At 58.6% G+C, this 14,321-nt stretch overlaps 4 protein-coding genes across 4 annotated transcripts; all 4 read right to left on the bottom strand.

Annotated features, from left to right (window-relative positions):
- Window positions 1-609: 609 nt before the first annotated feature.
- BJ171DRAFT_562178 (natural resistance-associated macrophage protein-domain-containing protein) lies at window positions 610-2,996 on the bottom strand. The gene is made up of 4 exons (XM_053113256.1): window positions 2,653-2,996; window positions 2,507-2,536; window positions 1,002-2,336; window positions 610-857 (listed from the first exon to the last, which is right to left on the bottom strand). Exons 1-4 carry the CDS (start codon window positions 2,819-2,821, stop codon window positions 730-732), a joined length of 1,662 nt encoding a protein of 553 aa, XP_052965931.1. The 5' UTR covers window positions 2,822-2,996; the 3' UTR covers window positions 610-729.
- A 342-nt stretch (window positions 2,997-3,338) lies between these two features.
- Window positions 3,339-6,105, bottom strand: BJ171DRAFT_599751 (uncharacterized protein). The gene is made up of 3 exons (XM_053114955.1): window positions 5,843-6,105; window positions 5,522-5,702; window positions 3,339-5,399 (listed from the first exon to the last, which is right to left on the bottom strand). Exons 1-3 carry the CDS (start codon window positions 6,027-6,029, stop codon window positions 3,839-3,841), a joined length of 1,929 nt encoding a protein of 642 aa, XP_052965930.1. The 5' UTR covers window positions 6,030-6,105; the 3' UTR covers window positions 3,339-3,838.
- Window positions 6,106-7,607: 1,502 nt separating this feature from the next.
- BJ171DRAFT_459967 (uncharacterized protein) lies at window positions 7,608-8,892 on the bottom strand (the record flags this gene model as incomplete). The annotated part of the gene is made up of 3 exons (XM_053108428.1): window positions 7,608-7,641; window positions 7,745-8,403; window positions 8,502-8,892. 2 exons carry the CDS (start codon window positions 8,890-8,892, stop codon window positions 7,994-7,996), a joined length of 801 nt encoding a protein of 266 aa, XP_052965929.1. The 3' UTR covers window positions 7,608-7,641; window positions 7,745-7,993.
- Window positions 8,893-12,759: 3,867 nt separating this feature from the next.
- BJ171DRAFT_508352 (uncharacterized protein) lies at window positions 12,760-13,799 on the bottom strand. The gene has a single exon (XM_053111290.1). The coding sequence runs from the start codon at window positions 13,743-13,745 to the stop codon at window positions 12,975-12,977; it is 771 nt and encodes a 256-aa protein (XP_052965928.1). The 5' UTR covers window positions 13,746-13,799; the 3' UTR covers window positions 12,760-12,974.
- Window positions 13,800-14,321: the final 522 nt, after the last annotated feature.

Here is a 14,321-nt window from a genome sequence, read left to right as displayed (position 1 = left end):
ATGTGGTCCATGGTCTGAATGCACACGGCGAGCCCAGTCGAACAGCCGGGATGCATTGCTCTGTCCCGCCCTGGGCCGAATGGTCTTCGCGCCTTGGATCGACGCAGCCGGGGTCATGCCTTGTTGCTGTTTGGAGTCATTCGCAGGGCGGGCAGACTCCACCCTGTCTGTCCGTCTGTCTGCCCCAAGGCCACCCCGGTCCTCGGGGGAGAGGTTTGCTCTCGCAAACAAGAGAGCACTGAGAGTGTTGCTGAGAGCGTTGCCGGGAGCGTTGCCGAGAGCATTGCCCGACTCCCAGGACACAGGCCTGCGGATGGACTCCCTCTTGCTCAAGATGAGTCCGAGGTCAACCCGGGGCGACACAGGCCGGCCTTGTTGTGCGCGACCTGGAGCCCGGCAATGCCGCATATCGAGACTGCGGTGTGTCCTTCGTTCGGATGTTCGCAGCCACATGTCTGGCTGGCGCACCAAGACGCCACGCCATTTGGTCGTCGATCTCCTCAGCCATCGATATCCTCCAACCAACGAGGGAGAAATGGGAGGCAGCAACACGATACATACGCCTCAAGTTCTGGAACACATACACCACATTGTATGTGTGGCAAAAGGTCATGATGAAATGCGATGTATTTTGGTATTGAGCATGGCGGCCCATCGTGCACGGTTCTGTTGCGACAAAGCCCTTGGCGGACCCAACTCTTCCCCTCAGATCGGAGTCCTGGACACCTCTCAGGAGGGAGCACCCGCGATGGCTTGGTAGATCATGATGCCGTTGAGGACGGTGATGAGGGCGATTGATACGAACGAAAAAATGAAAATGAACCACGAGTTGGCAAAGCTTTTGCTGCCAGTCAAGTCTGTCCAGCAGCAGAGTCATAACAGAATCTGTTAGTAACGGCGTCCCCATGAACTTAACCCAATCACTGCTGCTCGCCAGCGACACCAGCCCAGTCCTCATTCCCACATGTTGCGTCGATTGAATCGGGCATGGTGACACTTGCCTTTCTCGGTTCTGAAATGCACCGACATGACCTTCTTGGACGACGAAAACCAGAGCAGTGGCCACAGCGCAAACGGCAGGCAGCCCGACAGCACGACTTGGGAAAGTACCAGTAAGCCATTGAGACCGGCGTCGCCCTTGACGATAACCACGATGACGGCCGGGATAATGGTGACGGTTCGGGTTGCCAGGCGACGAACCCAGAGCGGCCACTGGAGCTTCAGAAAGCCCTCCATGACGATCTGCCCCGCCAGCGTGCCAGTGATCGAAGACGACTGCCCGGAACATAGAAGCGCCAGAGCAAAGACCGTTGCTGCCCACGGGGCAATCAAACTTTTGAGCAGCTCGTACGCCGAAGGTATGTCGCTGATCTGCTGGTTGGTGTTGTAGAACAGCGCGGCCGAGACGATCAAGATGGCCGAGTTGACGTAGAGGGCAAAGGTCAGGGCAATAAACGAGTCGATGAACGCAAACGACAGGGCTTTCTGAACCTTGTTGGCAAAGCCGGGCGGGTTGATATATCCGTCGGCCAGCTTGGCTTCGAGGGGATCTGATGATCGGATCCGCCCGTCCACAGATTTGATGGGCACTTCGGGTGCCATGTCTTCTTGGTTTCGGCCGCTCACCGTCACCCGGGTTTCTTCCTGGGTACCCGACATGTTCTCGGTGCTGCATTCCTGCATGCGAGCGGGCTGCTGAACATCAACGGACTGCTGGAGATCCACGGACTGTTGGGGATCCACGGACAATGCACCGTCGACCGGGTCGGCCTCCTGTCGCGGAGAGCGATACTGAACCAGTCTCGAATGGATAAACAGGTTGTGAGGCATGATCGTGGCTCCGAGGATGCCCATGCCGACGTACAGAGTTGCCGGGTCGGTGAAGATGCTGGAGTCGAGAGGAAGGTAGCCCTTCAGCACATCCAGAGCGCTGGCCGAGCTGCGATTGAGCAGCATTCCGTAGCACACACCGACAGCCAGCACCATCGCAATGATGATGAACTCAAAGATGCGCAGGTATTTTGCCTGGAAGGTCGCCAGGACTACCAGCACATCAAGGGTCGTGAGCAGGATGCCCCAGACGAGAGGGATGCCCAGGAGAAGGTTCAGCGAAATGGCGGCGCCGATGACCTCAGCCAAGTCTGTGGCGATGACACCGAGCTCGGCAGTGACGTAAAGGACATAGTTGAGCCAGGGGTGGAAGTGCTTGCGACATAGCTGGCCCAGGTCGCGGCCGGTCACAACCCCGATCTTGGCGGCGAGGCCCTGGAATAGAACAGCGAACACATTCGAGAAGAGGATGACAAACAGCAGCTTGTACTGATAGGAAGATCCGCCTGAAGCGTAGGAGACGAGCGGTGGATAAGAACGGCATTGAGTGGGTCGTCGTACGGTTTCAGGTCATAGAGCAGGGCCAAGACATATCCGCAGGAAGGAGCAGCGTTCGCAGCTGGTGGGATTGGGGGGGGATGGGGCAGCGGCGGTCGTGTAGCCAACGCCAACGCACCTTGGAGATCAGTGGCCCAGTTTCCTGGATCTACAGATACGGAAGCCAGAGATCGAGTCAGAGTCGGTACGGGTTGTGAGGCATCGACAGCGCCATCTCTGCAGCCAGAGTAGCGGGGGGCTTCAGCCTGCTCAGCCGACACTTGCCCATGTATCCAACAGCAACGATATACCCTGGACCCATGAAGGACAACAGAGTCCTGACCCAGGAGGCCCAATCAAGACAGACTCGGTTGTGTCGTGGGCCGCGCTGGCTGGATGCCAGAGTGCATCCAGGAAGAACCTCGGGCTCGGCTGGAGCCAACACAGAGGGCATGGATGCGAGCGGAGCAGGAAGCAGCAGGATCGGGGTGGAAGCGCTTTGGGTTGAGAGAAGAGCAGCCAGGAGAGTGGCTTTGCTGTCGAGCACAGAAGGAAAGCAGCGACTCGGTCTGCACCCGGGTGACTCAGGTCGAGAAGGAATGATCGAGTTCGCGAACAGGCGGGTGGGGCTGGACACCCAAACGCAAAAATGCCGCGGGGTGCCTTATTTATATCCGTGCGCATGCCTTTGCCGCGATTGGGCGTGATTCCCGGCCCTGGGCTTGTCAATGGCCGATGGCTCCGTTGGCGCGGCGCACGAATGAGCCGCGGCCTGCCGGCTGCGGGGCTTGGTGGGCCAACCCGCACCATTGGAACACGGTCGTTGCCGCAGCGATTGGCTCGCGCATTCCGGAATCAAGTCCCCGGCAGCCCGGATGTTGCTGTCGCTATCAATGTCGCTATCAATGTCGCTATCAATGTCGCTATCAATGTCGCTATCAATGTCGCTATCAATTTCAATATCACTGCTTTGAATTGGGATGCGCCATCTTTTTATTCAATAAAAGAACCAAAAACCAAAGCAATACAAACAAATTACTGAAGCCACCTGGTCGATCTCTTTTTTCCTTCTCTCTCTTGTCACTGAGAGTGGAGGAAGCAGCGAACCAGAGGACGACAGCCTTTCTTACGCGCTAGGACGCTTCTATCAGTCAGCGTTATCTTGGAGGAGGAACGGGAATGAGAAAAGGGGAGTGGGGCGTGGGCGTTGAAAGTCGGGCATGGGATACAAAATCACATATTGGACAAATAGACAGGAGGGGGAGAAGGGAAGAAAACAAAGGCAGGCACACAAACCATACATAAGCGCATAGAAGCTCTTGATGGAGGAGGAGGAAGGGACGGGAAACTCAAGTTAAACGAGAGAACGCTGAGAAAGGACGGGAATACCGAATATATCACAGAGATTTGGACAGCGCTGAAAACACACGAGTCGCAAACGCTGTGTTTAGAATAGGGCTATAAGCTGAGTTTAGATTGTCTTGACGCCACCCTTCGATCTAACGACACAGACACTGCGAGTGGCGGGCTTGGTGGGAGTGGCAGTGGAGGTGAAGGTAGGAGCGTTCGACGAGGTAGCAGGAGGAGTGCACTTGGTGCAAGGGGTTGTAGCAGGAATCGAAGTCAGGGATTCAGTGCAGGGGGTGGAGGGAACATTAGGGGTGGTCGTGGGGGTGAAGGTCGGGGCGTTGGGCGAGGTGGCCGGGCACGAAGGGCCGCTGCAAGGAGCCGAGGTGGTGGGAGTAAAGGTGACGGTGACGTAGGACTGGGTGCAGATGATGGGGCTGCTAGTGGGAGTGAAGGTCGGGGCGTTGGAGGAAGTGGCAGGAGGGGCGGTGCACCGGGTGCAGGGGGTGTTGGAAGGAGTGGAAACGGGGACCGAGGTCAGAGACTTGGTGCATGGGGTGGTAGTGGGAACGGCGGGAGTGCTAGTAATGGTGTAGGTAGGGGCATTGGACGAGGTCGAGGGAGGAATGGGGCACTTGCTGGGGCGGACCGTGGTGGTGACCGGGGTCGGGGTGGACGTGTAGGTAGGGGCATTGGAAGAGGTGATCGACGGAGTACTCTTTGTGCAAGGAGTAGAAGTGGGAACGGTAGGGGTGCTCGTAGGAGTGTAGGTGGGGGCGTTGGATGAAGTAATGGGAACAGTGCTCTTTGTGCAAGGAGTAGAGGTGGGAACGGTAGGGGTGCTCGTAGGAGTGTAGGTAGGGGCATTGGACGAGGTCGAGGGGCAATTGCCGTTGCAGGAAGCGGTAGTGGTCGAGCTCGAGGGAGGAATGGGGCACTTGCTGGGGCGGACCGTGGTGGTGACCGGGGTCGGGGTGGACGTGTAGGTGGGGGCATTGGAAGAGGTGATCGATGGAGTGGCCGAAGGAGTGGTGGTAGCAGTCTTTGTGCAAGGGGTCGAGGTGGGAACGGGCTTGGTGGGAATGCATCCAGAGAAGGGAGCCAGATTGATCTGGATCGATCCGTTCAGGCAGTCCGCAAAGACGTTGCCGTTGATCTGGCCAGAGGGACCGTCGATGTGAGCCTTGGGAGCCAGGATGGTGCCATGGAACGAAACGTCGCCGATATGGACCCAGGTGGCCTCGTAAAAGTTCCAGATGATGTGGTTGCCGTTGGGAGCAAGGGATTCGATGTTGATGTTGGCAACGCCTGTGGTGGTGCCGTTGACGTTGAGGATCAGGGTGCCGTTGAAGGAGCTCTGAGAGTAGAAGAGGCCATCACACTGTGCGAGAAGGTTGCCGTCGATGGAGACGACCTCGGTGTCGAGGCCGCCGTGGAGGGTCAGCACACAGTCCTGGACACGAGCGGGGCCAGAGGCCCAAGTGCCGGTGGCGGGGAGGCTGGCAAGGTTGGACGAGAGGGTGTTGAGGTACTGGAAGGCTGAAGTGAAGTCCACAGGCAGCTGGTTCGGGGCAACTTGGTAGGGCTTGCATGGGTCAGTCTTGGGATAGAAGGAGGTGTAGTCGCTGGCGGGTTGGTCGGACTGGACGAGGATCAGATCGCCATAGGCAACTCGCACAGGGAAGCTGGGGATGCGAGACACGGGGCAGAGAGTAATGCGTGAGAATCGAGTCGGTCGCGAGGTAAGCTCACGAAAGGGCTGTGTCAGGCAGCAGCAGCGCGGGTGCACTGGGTACGCCGACAGTACCTCTTCATATCACCACCAACGGTGAGGGCATAGCGCAGGCCGGGGTACATGTTGTGGGCGCTCAAGGTAGAAACGATGGCGGGACAGCTCGTGGGCAAGCTACCAAAGTTGTGGAAGAGCTGGGCACCAAAGTCAGCAATGACATCAATGTCGCCGCCGATGGCACCTCGACCCTGGACATCTGAGCCGCGATCGCGAGCAAACAGGAAGGAGCAGTTAGCACCAATCGACGCGCCAAATTGTCTGCGAAGTGTGTGGGAAAGAGCGCGCGGCGGGGCAAAAGTACTGCAGTGACCGATCGAGGGCGCCTCGCCGACTCACCGGAGGTCGAGTTGAGGTAGTCCCTGGCGAGGAAGAGGTTGTACTCGCCCAAGGGCAGGGTGTAGCTCTGTCCATTGTAGGTGATCTGCGGACCCCAGACGGTGGTGTCCTTGCTGCTGCAAGCCAGCTCGGTCGCAGAGGCTGATGCCAAGAGGGCACCGAGGAGGGCAAACTTCTTGACAAGCATGGAAAGCGGTGGGGAGGATGGAGGAGCGACGGAAGGGGAGGAGAGAGGGGGGTTTGGATCGTCTGCGCGGCGTCTTGGACCTGCGAAGATGACGAGAAGGGAGGGCCGCAGCGGCCATTTATGCGGAAACCGGCTATATCGCGCACCCACAACGAGGACGTCGAGCAAGGCCGACACAGCAGCTCACCCGCGCATGCACCCACAAAGCCACGAGCCCACCGACCAACAAGCTCCCCCTCCTTTCCGATACCACGAGTACCCGAGGCAAGCGGCGCTCCCACAGCAACGCTCACCCACCCACAGCAACAAATGCACCCATCCACCCACCCACCAACAGCGACAGTTCGTTTGTGGGTGGGAGTCGGTTGCGTCCTATGAACAGGCGCAACGGCGCTTCCGACCAGCAACCGACAGCCCACAGCCGCAAACCCAGTGCGCCGGGCCAGGTGCTTGCCAGACTCGGGGTTTGCGAGGTGCGAGTGCTTTGGGGGACAGACGGACGAGTGTCCCTCGCAGGCAAGGCGGGCTGTGGCGTCAGGGCTGTGTCCATGTTCCCCCTTGCCGGCCAAACAAGGGTGCCGCCAGACAAGCGGCGGCGCGGCACCGCGAGGCGGGCAACCAAGTTGTGGCGGCCGACGGCGGTTGAGTCATCCATGATGCGGGCCGCAAGGCCGGGGCTGTGCCGCGCGGCTGTGGGGCGGAGCGGGGGGTGACCTGCCCATGCACCAATCGCAGCGGCGCCCCGTGGTAACATGGCTGCGTGCCATGGCCGACCCTCGCTGGGCAAAGCGCATCAAAGCGTATCAAAGCGCACCAAAGCGCACCAAAGTGAGCAACATCATGCCACGGCATGCCTGTCATCCTGCAAAGAGCATACTTGGTGAGCAGTCCGTCGACGCCGTGCTCGCTACTGCTGTTGCTGATGTTGCTGATGTTGCTGATGTTGCTGATGTTGCTGATGTTGCTGATGGTGCTGCTGCTTGCCGATTGTAGACGGCTGTCCAATTCCCACACCGGGCTCGACTCGTTCAGATCCGGGATCTCAGTGCTGCACCGATGCTGCACCGATGCTGTACCGATGCTGTACCAATGTTGGCGAGTCCCTCATGGATGCACGCTCTGGCCGCTCTCCCTGCTGATCGCTTTGGTCGCTCCGCGCACACCACTCGCCGCCGATGCCCAGCGAAGCTCGGGTCCGGCTATGCCCAATCGCGTCTGTTGATGGTCAGCTGTGAGGGAGCCAGGCCAGACCGCTGGCTGTGGAGTAGCAAGGCTGTGTTCGCCCGTCTGGTCCAGCAGCACGATCGCCTGCAACAGCCCGGATCGACGCAAATTTGCCCAAACACGCATGTTGGCTGTGCGTACCCCGAGGCCCGCCAGCGACGAGCAGAAGGACAGGCAGACAAAATTGTCGCAGAGAACAGATGGACTCTTTGGGCAGGCGATCAGACACTCGGATAACCAGCAGAGTCGCTTGGGCGGATCAGGTACCGTGGGCTGGCGCAGAGTGTATGGACAAGCGTGTGCTGAGCCACAAGAGAGCCCGAGCCAAGGCCAAATTTGCAGACAGCCCCTTGTGCGCCCGACAATGGCTGCGACAAGGCGAGACACGGTGAGACACTGCGAGACATGCTGAGACACTGCGAGACATGCTGAGACACGGCGAGACATGCTGAGACATGCGTAGACACACTGACAGTGCCGTGCTTGCTCAGATCGACTCCACGCAGCAGCTATCGATCAGCAAGATGCGATCAGCAGGACTGCCGCTCAAGCTGGCCGGCGATTGCACCGAGTCTCAATCTCAGGAGCAACCGATGATGTATTGGGCCATGTTCGCTGATAGCATGTCAAGATGCCAGAGCCAGGGCGGCCAGGACTTGATGGTCTGCTCAGGCACTTGACAAATCAGTCCCGCTCAGCCTCACTCGGTTTCACTCGGTCTCACTTGGTTTCACTCGGTCTCACTCGGCCTTGGCCTTGGCCGATGGCGTGCGCTTCTTGAGCAGTCGCCCGAGTCCCCAGGCACCCAGTCGGTAGATCCCGAAAGTTACGGCAGCACCGGTCAGTCCGAGGATGGCCATGGCCGCCATGACGGCGTTGGTGTTGTCGGGGAAGCTGTAGGCAGTGGTATCGCCGATGGCCAGGATCTCCTCAACAATGCTAGCGCCCTTCTTGACGCCGCCCATGACCTGGAATGTCTTTTGGAAGTGTTTGGAGCGGCTTGAGAAGGATGGGTCGCGCAGGATGGTGTGGAGCTTGTCCTGGATCAACTGGATCGTGGCAGCCTTGTCGGATGAGCTCATGATGTTCTTGTCGATCATGAGGCCGAGGCCAAGACGAACCGTTTGAGCCACATTGTAAGTTTGGTCGCCTGTGATGGATGAAGCGGAGTGTTAGCGACGGCGTCGTATGCAGTTGGTCCCGCACCATCTGTTCAGATCGCCTCCGTGCCAATGCTGGCATACCCACCAAAGAATGGCATTTCAAGCATCGGCGTGCCCGTCCAGAGACCCTCGGAGACGCTGTTCCAGCCGCCGTGGGTGAAAAAGATCTGGACTGCGGGGTGGTCAAGCACGGCAAGCTGCGGCACGAAGCTCTCGATCCGGACATGTTCGGGCCACTCCTGGTCGCCGAGCAGTTCCCTCAGGTTGTTCTGGAACACCTTCTTGAGCGACCACAAGGTCTGGAACTCGGTTGTAGCACTGAATGCCTCGTAGAATGCCAGCAGCGTCTCGTTTGAGGGCTGGGCGACAGTGCCGGTCGAGACGTAGACGACAGGGCGGCTGGCGTTGTCGAGCCAGTGCTTCAGGTCGGGCTGAACATCCAGGCTCTGTGCCTCAGGAACCCAGATACCGGCCATGCGTGCGCTCGGGACAGCGAGCTGTGCGGGATGGAATCCCCATGTGTTGCTGATGAGGTTGACAACGGGCTGAGCCGGCTTTTTGACCGCAGGTATATGCTGGGCCATTTCTGCTTTGACGGTGTGGTAGAGCTTGCGGCGCTCGCTGCGTCGCAGGTTCTGCAGGCCGACAGAAGCGACCTTGCTGAGTACATTTACGACGGCAGTGAGCACCGAGAACGTTGGATTCAACTCTCCATCAAAGGAAGTGATATAGAGGCTGTTGACAAAAATGCTGGCCGGATCGTAGTAGTTCTGGCTGACGGCAGTGTACACTGTATTCAGAAAAAAAACGGGACAATATAGCCGTTTCCATGAACATGTAGTATGTGCTGTGCTTGCGTCAAGCAAAGCCACAAGAAATAAAAAACAGATCACTTTGGCAGCCTCCGAGTGAAGACCACCGGTCGCTCTCCGGTCTCCACAATCGACCTGCACACCGTGATCATGTTGCGCGCCGCATTGACGTCGCGATTCCACACTGTCCGGCAGCTGGGATTCTTGCAGCTCCTGACAAAGTGGGAATTCGCAACACTGGGCGCATCGAGTCCTTCCAACCGAACTGGCTCCAGGCACTTGGAGCACACTTGCGAGGTGTTGAACTCGTTCGTCGAGACTACCTTGACGCTTCCATGATGGTGATTGGGACGGCGTCGGTGGTGCTCGAATTGCTCAAAGTACCGAGCAAACCGCTGCCTCCGAGGGCTGGATGCATAGCCCTTGCCCTGTCGCCATGACGCATTGCCAAAGGCGATCACCACATCTGTCCGTATCGGGGCGTGCTTCAGGACGGCCTTGCACATCCTGTCGACGGCCACTTGGCGCCTCTTGTGGTCCGTGAAGCGATGGTGACGGGCCTTCTTGCCAAGGTGGAAGTCGAGCTGTACTCGCGGCTCCGGTCGCAGGACATGGGTGAGATGGACCTTGAAAGCCTCCGAGGACGACACCTTGGGCGAGGGGGTGGACGACATCCAGGTCTCGATGCTGAGTCGATACTTCATGGTGTTGTGCCACTTGGTGTTGGACGTATGGCCACACATGTGCTGGTAGTGGCCATTGGAGAATGAGACCACCTCGTCTTGGTGGCTCGGTGCTTGGATGACCGCCGTGAAGATGGAGCCGACTCCAGGATCGATGCCAATCCAAGTGGTACGGTTGGGGTCTGGGTCACCGATGTGCTCCTGGATACGCTGCTCGGCAGTCGGAGGAGGCTCGATGGTCTCGGTGTGATCAGTTCGACGCACAAACTTGACGAGGCCGATGGTGCATCCAATTCCATCGGTGCTGATCTCGTAGTTGAACAGCTTCTTGTCCCTGACCCGCTCTTGGAAGAGGGAACTACGCAGCTTGAAGCAACTGCGCCAGAGACGATCCTGGTTGTTGATGCCGTCATCACCTTCATCCTTGAGCTTGTCCCTGGTGAGTCCAAGACGATGATCGGTGTCAAGGAGTTCCCAGAGAGTGACCGTGTCAATCTTGACATACTTGGCCGTGGCAGTGCACAGAGGGACCATCGTGCACACGGCCGGAGGAGTGTCCAGAGCGAGCTGCTTGAGTGCCCAGTTGATCCTGGCGGCCAGCTTGTTGATCTTGGACTTGGTGGTGCCGAGCTCCGACTTGGCCGTGGTGAACCTCTTGTCGTCGGAGGGAATGCCTTGGGTAGTGAGCTCGTCCAGCTTGGCCTGGCGCTGCAGCTCGGTGACTCGGAGGGCGGGCATGTCACAGTCGATCCACTTGTGGACATTGTCGACCATCTTGTCTCGGGCGAGGATTCTCACATGGTGTGAGAGGCGATGGAGGGCCCGGAAGCGGTCCTGGTCGTTGCTGTACCGAAACTCGTCCAGGACGTGGCCAAAGTCTGGATAGAGGAACTCGAGATCGGCCTTGGGTGGAGTCTGCCCTGGTTTCTCGAAGAGCTCGAGACAGGCCTCGATGGCTTCGTGCTTGTGCTTGTTGGCAGGGAAGACAGCAGCACAAAAGCGACGAAGAAGTCTCCAGTAGGCCAGGTCGAGGTGGGTGGTGCAGTTGGTAGCATAGGCGTTGACAGCCAGTGTGAGAAGCTGACTGTGAGCACCATCAGGCAGACGAGGGGCCGGAGGCAGGTCTGCGTGCCGAGTGGTCTGGTAGTCGCGAAAGGAAGCGACCAGATGCTCGTTGTATTTCTCATTGTCCCCGGTCGGGGAGAGGGCACCGTCCTGGACGATCTTGAAGCATTGACGGATGAATGCAGGGGTGGCCCTGGAGATGACAGGGACGGGAAGATCCTGCTCGATGCACCGGAGGATGTGCAGGTTGAGCAGCCTGGATGCCTCGAACTGGATCTGGGTCATGGCCTCGACGGTGGCCTGGATCTTGTCGCGGAGAGCGGGATTGAGACAACAGCCATCCATCGTCTGCTTGAAGCAGCTGAACTGAGGGGCGGATGACCTTCCATCCACGAGTGGGACGACAGAACTCTTGAGGGGCCGGTATTTGGGACATTTGCTGGTGTTGCTTCGCTGATGATCGGTGCCATCGCACTGGCGACATCGCTTGCCGGTACTCGAGGAAGTAGATGGACCAGGCTCGGTGGGATCGACATCCATTGGATCTGCAGAAGCAGTGGTGGTGAGCAACGGAGCAACAGAGAAACAAGCATGCGTGGGGTCAGAAGACGAACCAGAGACAGGCTCCGACTGTGACTTGGCTTTCTTGGGCCTGGGTGGCCGAGGCTGGCCATCACCGGTACCCTTACGCTTCGGAGGCATGGGGGCAGAGGATGCTGGATGCCTGCCAGTGGTACTGGTCAGAGCAGAGACTTTTTTATCGTGCAATAGCGCGAATGATCAGATCAAGGCGAGATGAGGGAAGAAAGCAGCAGGACGAAGGTGTGGCATTTATACCCGAGAGCAGGAGCCCGTCTGCGCGGGCTGGTTGGGGAAGTGACCCTGTTCAAAAATCGCCGAGAGGTTCAAGCCAGGGATGTGAACGCGAAAATGGCGGAGTTGACGTGATTCACACCCAGAAGCGCATCGCTCGCTCAATCAGCCGTGGGAAGACATCTGGAAGCACCCTCCGCACGGCAGACTCAAACAGGGTCACCATCCCGATCTTGAACCCCTCGGACGCATTCAGCGCTGCTGCCTTCCTGTACTGATGCTTCACAATCCCAAAGAAGTTCTCGATGGGATTGAAGTCGGGTGAAGCAGGTGGGGTGAAAATCACTGACCATCCTCGGCGCTCGATGCAGCACACCAGAGTGGTTGATGGCAAATGCAGCCGAGACAGACTTGTGTTTCATGTGATTGCGCTGGCGAAGCGGAGCACCCTTCGGTGAGTATCCGTAGAGAGGGAAAATGGATCTCCTGATCCCTGTCTCGTCGACAAAAACGAATCGCCGCGGGTCGATGGAGCGGACCTGGTCCCTGAACTGTGCCACTCGCTCATCCAGTCGCTTGGACTTGTAGAGGTGTGTTGCCCTCTTGTGTGAGAGACCTGCTCGGTGGATGGCAGTGTGGCAGAGTGAGAGTGATACTTTCCTCTGGAGGATGGACTCGAGCTTGCATCGCAACACAGGACCAGTCTGGAACGGGTCCTGTTCAATCAGGGTGCGAATGACTGGACATGCCTGCTCGAAGAAAGTGGATCTGCGAGCTGGGACCCGGGATGGGTCATCCAGCTTGCATCCTCGGTGCCATCGATGGATGGTGCTCTTGGATACACTGAATATGGAGGCGACCTTACGCAGGCTATGGATGAGGGCGTAGCATCGCAATGCGGCGGTGCGAAAGTCGGATGTGTGGCGAATGGTCATGGCCAGCACGCGATAACATTGGGTAACAAAATATTCGATGAATGGTCAAAATCCCGGGTGTCCCGTTTTTTATTGGATTGCCTGTAATGCATGACGCAGGGAACGCCGATGAGCTCGCTGAGCACATCGGCTGCCTGGGAACAGACAAAAGACCAGAAGCTCGTCAGGATCGATTCGTTGCAACCCAGCCACCCGCCTGCAACCTAGCTCACACATGGGCATTCAATGATGATGATCGCGCCGGTAGCACTCACAAGGCCGACAAAACCATCGCCGATGATGAGATCGACTGGGCCAGACTCTGCAAGCGCCAATCCTTGCTCCAGAATGGCGGTCTGGAGCCCAAAGTCTCGACCAACATGCGGACCGCTTTGACGGTGTTGAGGACGTTCGAGATCATGTCCGACGACTGGGAGATGAGATTGGAGATCATGGCCATGTTGTCGCTGAACGAGGGAGGCTCTTGGAAGGTGTGGAAGCGAATCGTCGAGTTCTGAGCATACTCAGGGACGTTGTAGCGAGTGGTCGTGACAACGGTAACATGGTGGCCACGGCTGGCCAGCTCGAAGGCGAGATTGACCAAGGGATTGGCATGGCCGGGGGAGTGAGGATCACGACGCTCTTTGGTCCGAAACCCAGACCAGGGTTGTGAAGGCGGTCCGCTCGGACGGCGACGAGCAGCCCAACGAGAACGGCCAGTGCAGCCGACAGCCAGCGAGAGTCGATCTTGAAGCGCATGTGCAGGAAGACGAGCAGGGATGTGCGTCTTGAAGAGGGGCGATTGTTGAGGTGCCAAGGTTTTTTGGACGAAAAAATGGGTTGCTGGGGTTGGCTGCGGGAGGATCTGCCCACGACCGCCACCGAACCCACGACGGTCTGGCTGCGTGGTTGGCTGGGCCTTGGGCAGCAGCATCAACGAGATCCCCAGCGGCTTCGACCCCGAATCAACGCAAGGGTGCGAGCGGGGTGATGTTGTTGGGCTGCGGGGTGATGTTGTTGGGTTGTGGGTGGCTGGCCGCATTGGAGCAACACATCGGCCCGAGGGCACCGGCAATGCGCGGATCCCGCCGCTCTCGCCTGATCTCGATTTTTCGGGAATCTCGAGAGCCGGCCGAGGCAGGAAACCTCACACCTCCTCCCAGCACCCCTTCCTCGCTGAGAGGGACCGGTCCCAGACCCACCCGACCGGCTCGCTAACCGAGCCATGCCAGAGGCGACTCTCGCAGTGCCCTCTCCCCCCGAGGCGCGAATCCCAAGAGACAGCCACTCGCCATCTGTCTCCCCCTCCCCCAAGACTGGAAGCGCTGATGGCGAGCCCTCAACAGGCGTGCAAGGAACAAGGCCTGAGCACCTCTGATGAACAGAGAGACTTCAAGACTCGCCGCGCCGAATGAAGATTGGGCCGGGAGGCAAACCTGGCCCAAGAGGACGCCCCTCCCGCAGATGCCGACCAACCTCCAACCGAAGCCATCGACCTCAAAGGCCTGATCGAAGCCTGTACCCAGGACCAGTCCACCTCGCCCGCCTACCTCGGCCACTCCTCCAAGCCTTGGAGAGAGAAGGTCCGAACTGGGCCGGGCTCGAGGCGCGCTGTCTA

This window comes from Polychytrium aggregatum, assembly GCF_025602895.1.
Source record: "Polychytrium aggregatum strain JEL109 chromosome Unknown BJ171scaffold_22, whole genome shotgun sequence".
NCBI classification, from domain to species: Eukaryota; Fungi; Chytridiomycota; class Chytridiomycetes; order Polychytriales; genus Polychytrium; species Polychytrium aggregatum.
This window is presented reverse-complemented; position numbering and strand designations above follow the sequence as displayed.

Coding starts and splice junctions, on each gene's coding strand:
- BJ171DRAFT_562178 (XM_053113256.1), bottom strand. CDS start 2,821: ATGCCCTCTGTGTTGGCTCCAGCCGAGCCCGAGGTTCTTCCTGGATGC. Junction 2,537..2,652: donor CGTTGCTGTTGGATACATGG/GCAAGTGTCGGC, acceptor CCGTATCTGTAG/ATCCAGGAAACTGGGCCACT. Junction 2,337..2,506: donor CTGGGCCACTGATCTCCAAG/GTGCGTTGGCGT, acceptor CCTACGCTTCAG/GCGGATCTTCCTATCAGTAC.
- BJ171DRAFT_599751 (XM_053114955.1), bottom strand. CDS start 6,029: ATGCTTGTCAAGAAGTTTGCCCTCCTCGGTGCCCTCTTGGCATCAGCC. Junction 5,703..5,842: donor CTACCTCAACTCGACCTCCG/GTGAGTCGGCGA, acceptor ATCGCGGCTCAG/ATGTCCAGGGTCGAGGTGCC. Junction 5,400..5,521: donor GTTGGTGGTGATATGAAGAG/GTACTGTCGGCG, acceptor TCGCATCCCCAG/CTTCCCTGTGCGAGTTGCCT.
- BJ171DRAFT_508352 (XM_053111290.1), bottom strand. CDS start 13,745: ATGCGGCCAGCCACCCACAACCCAACAACATCACCCCGCAGCCCAACA.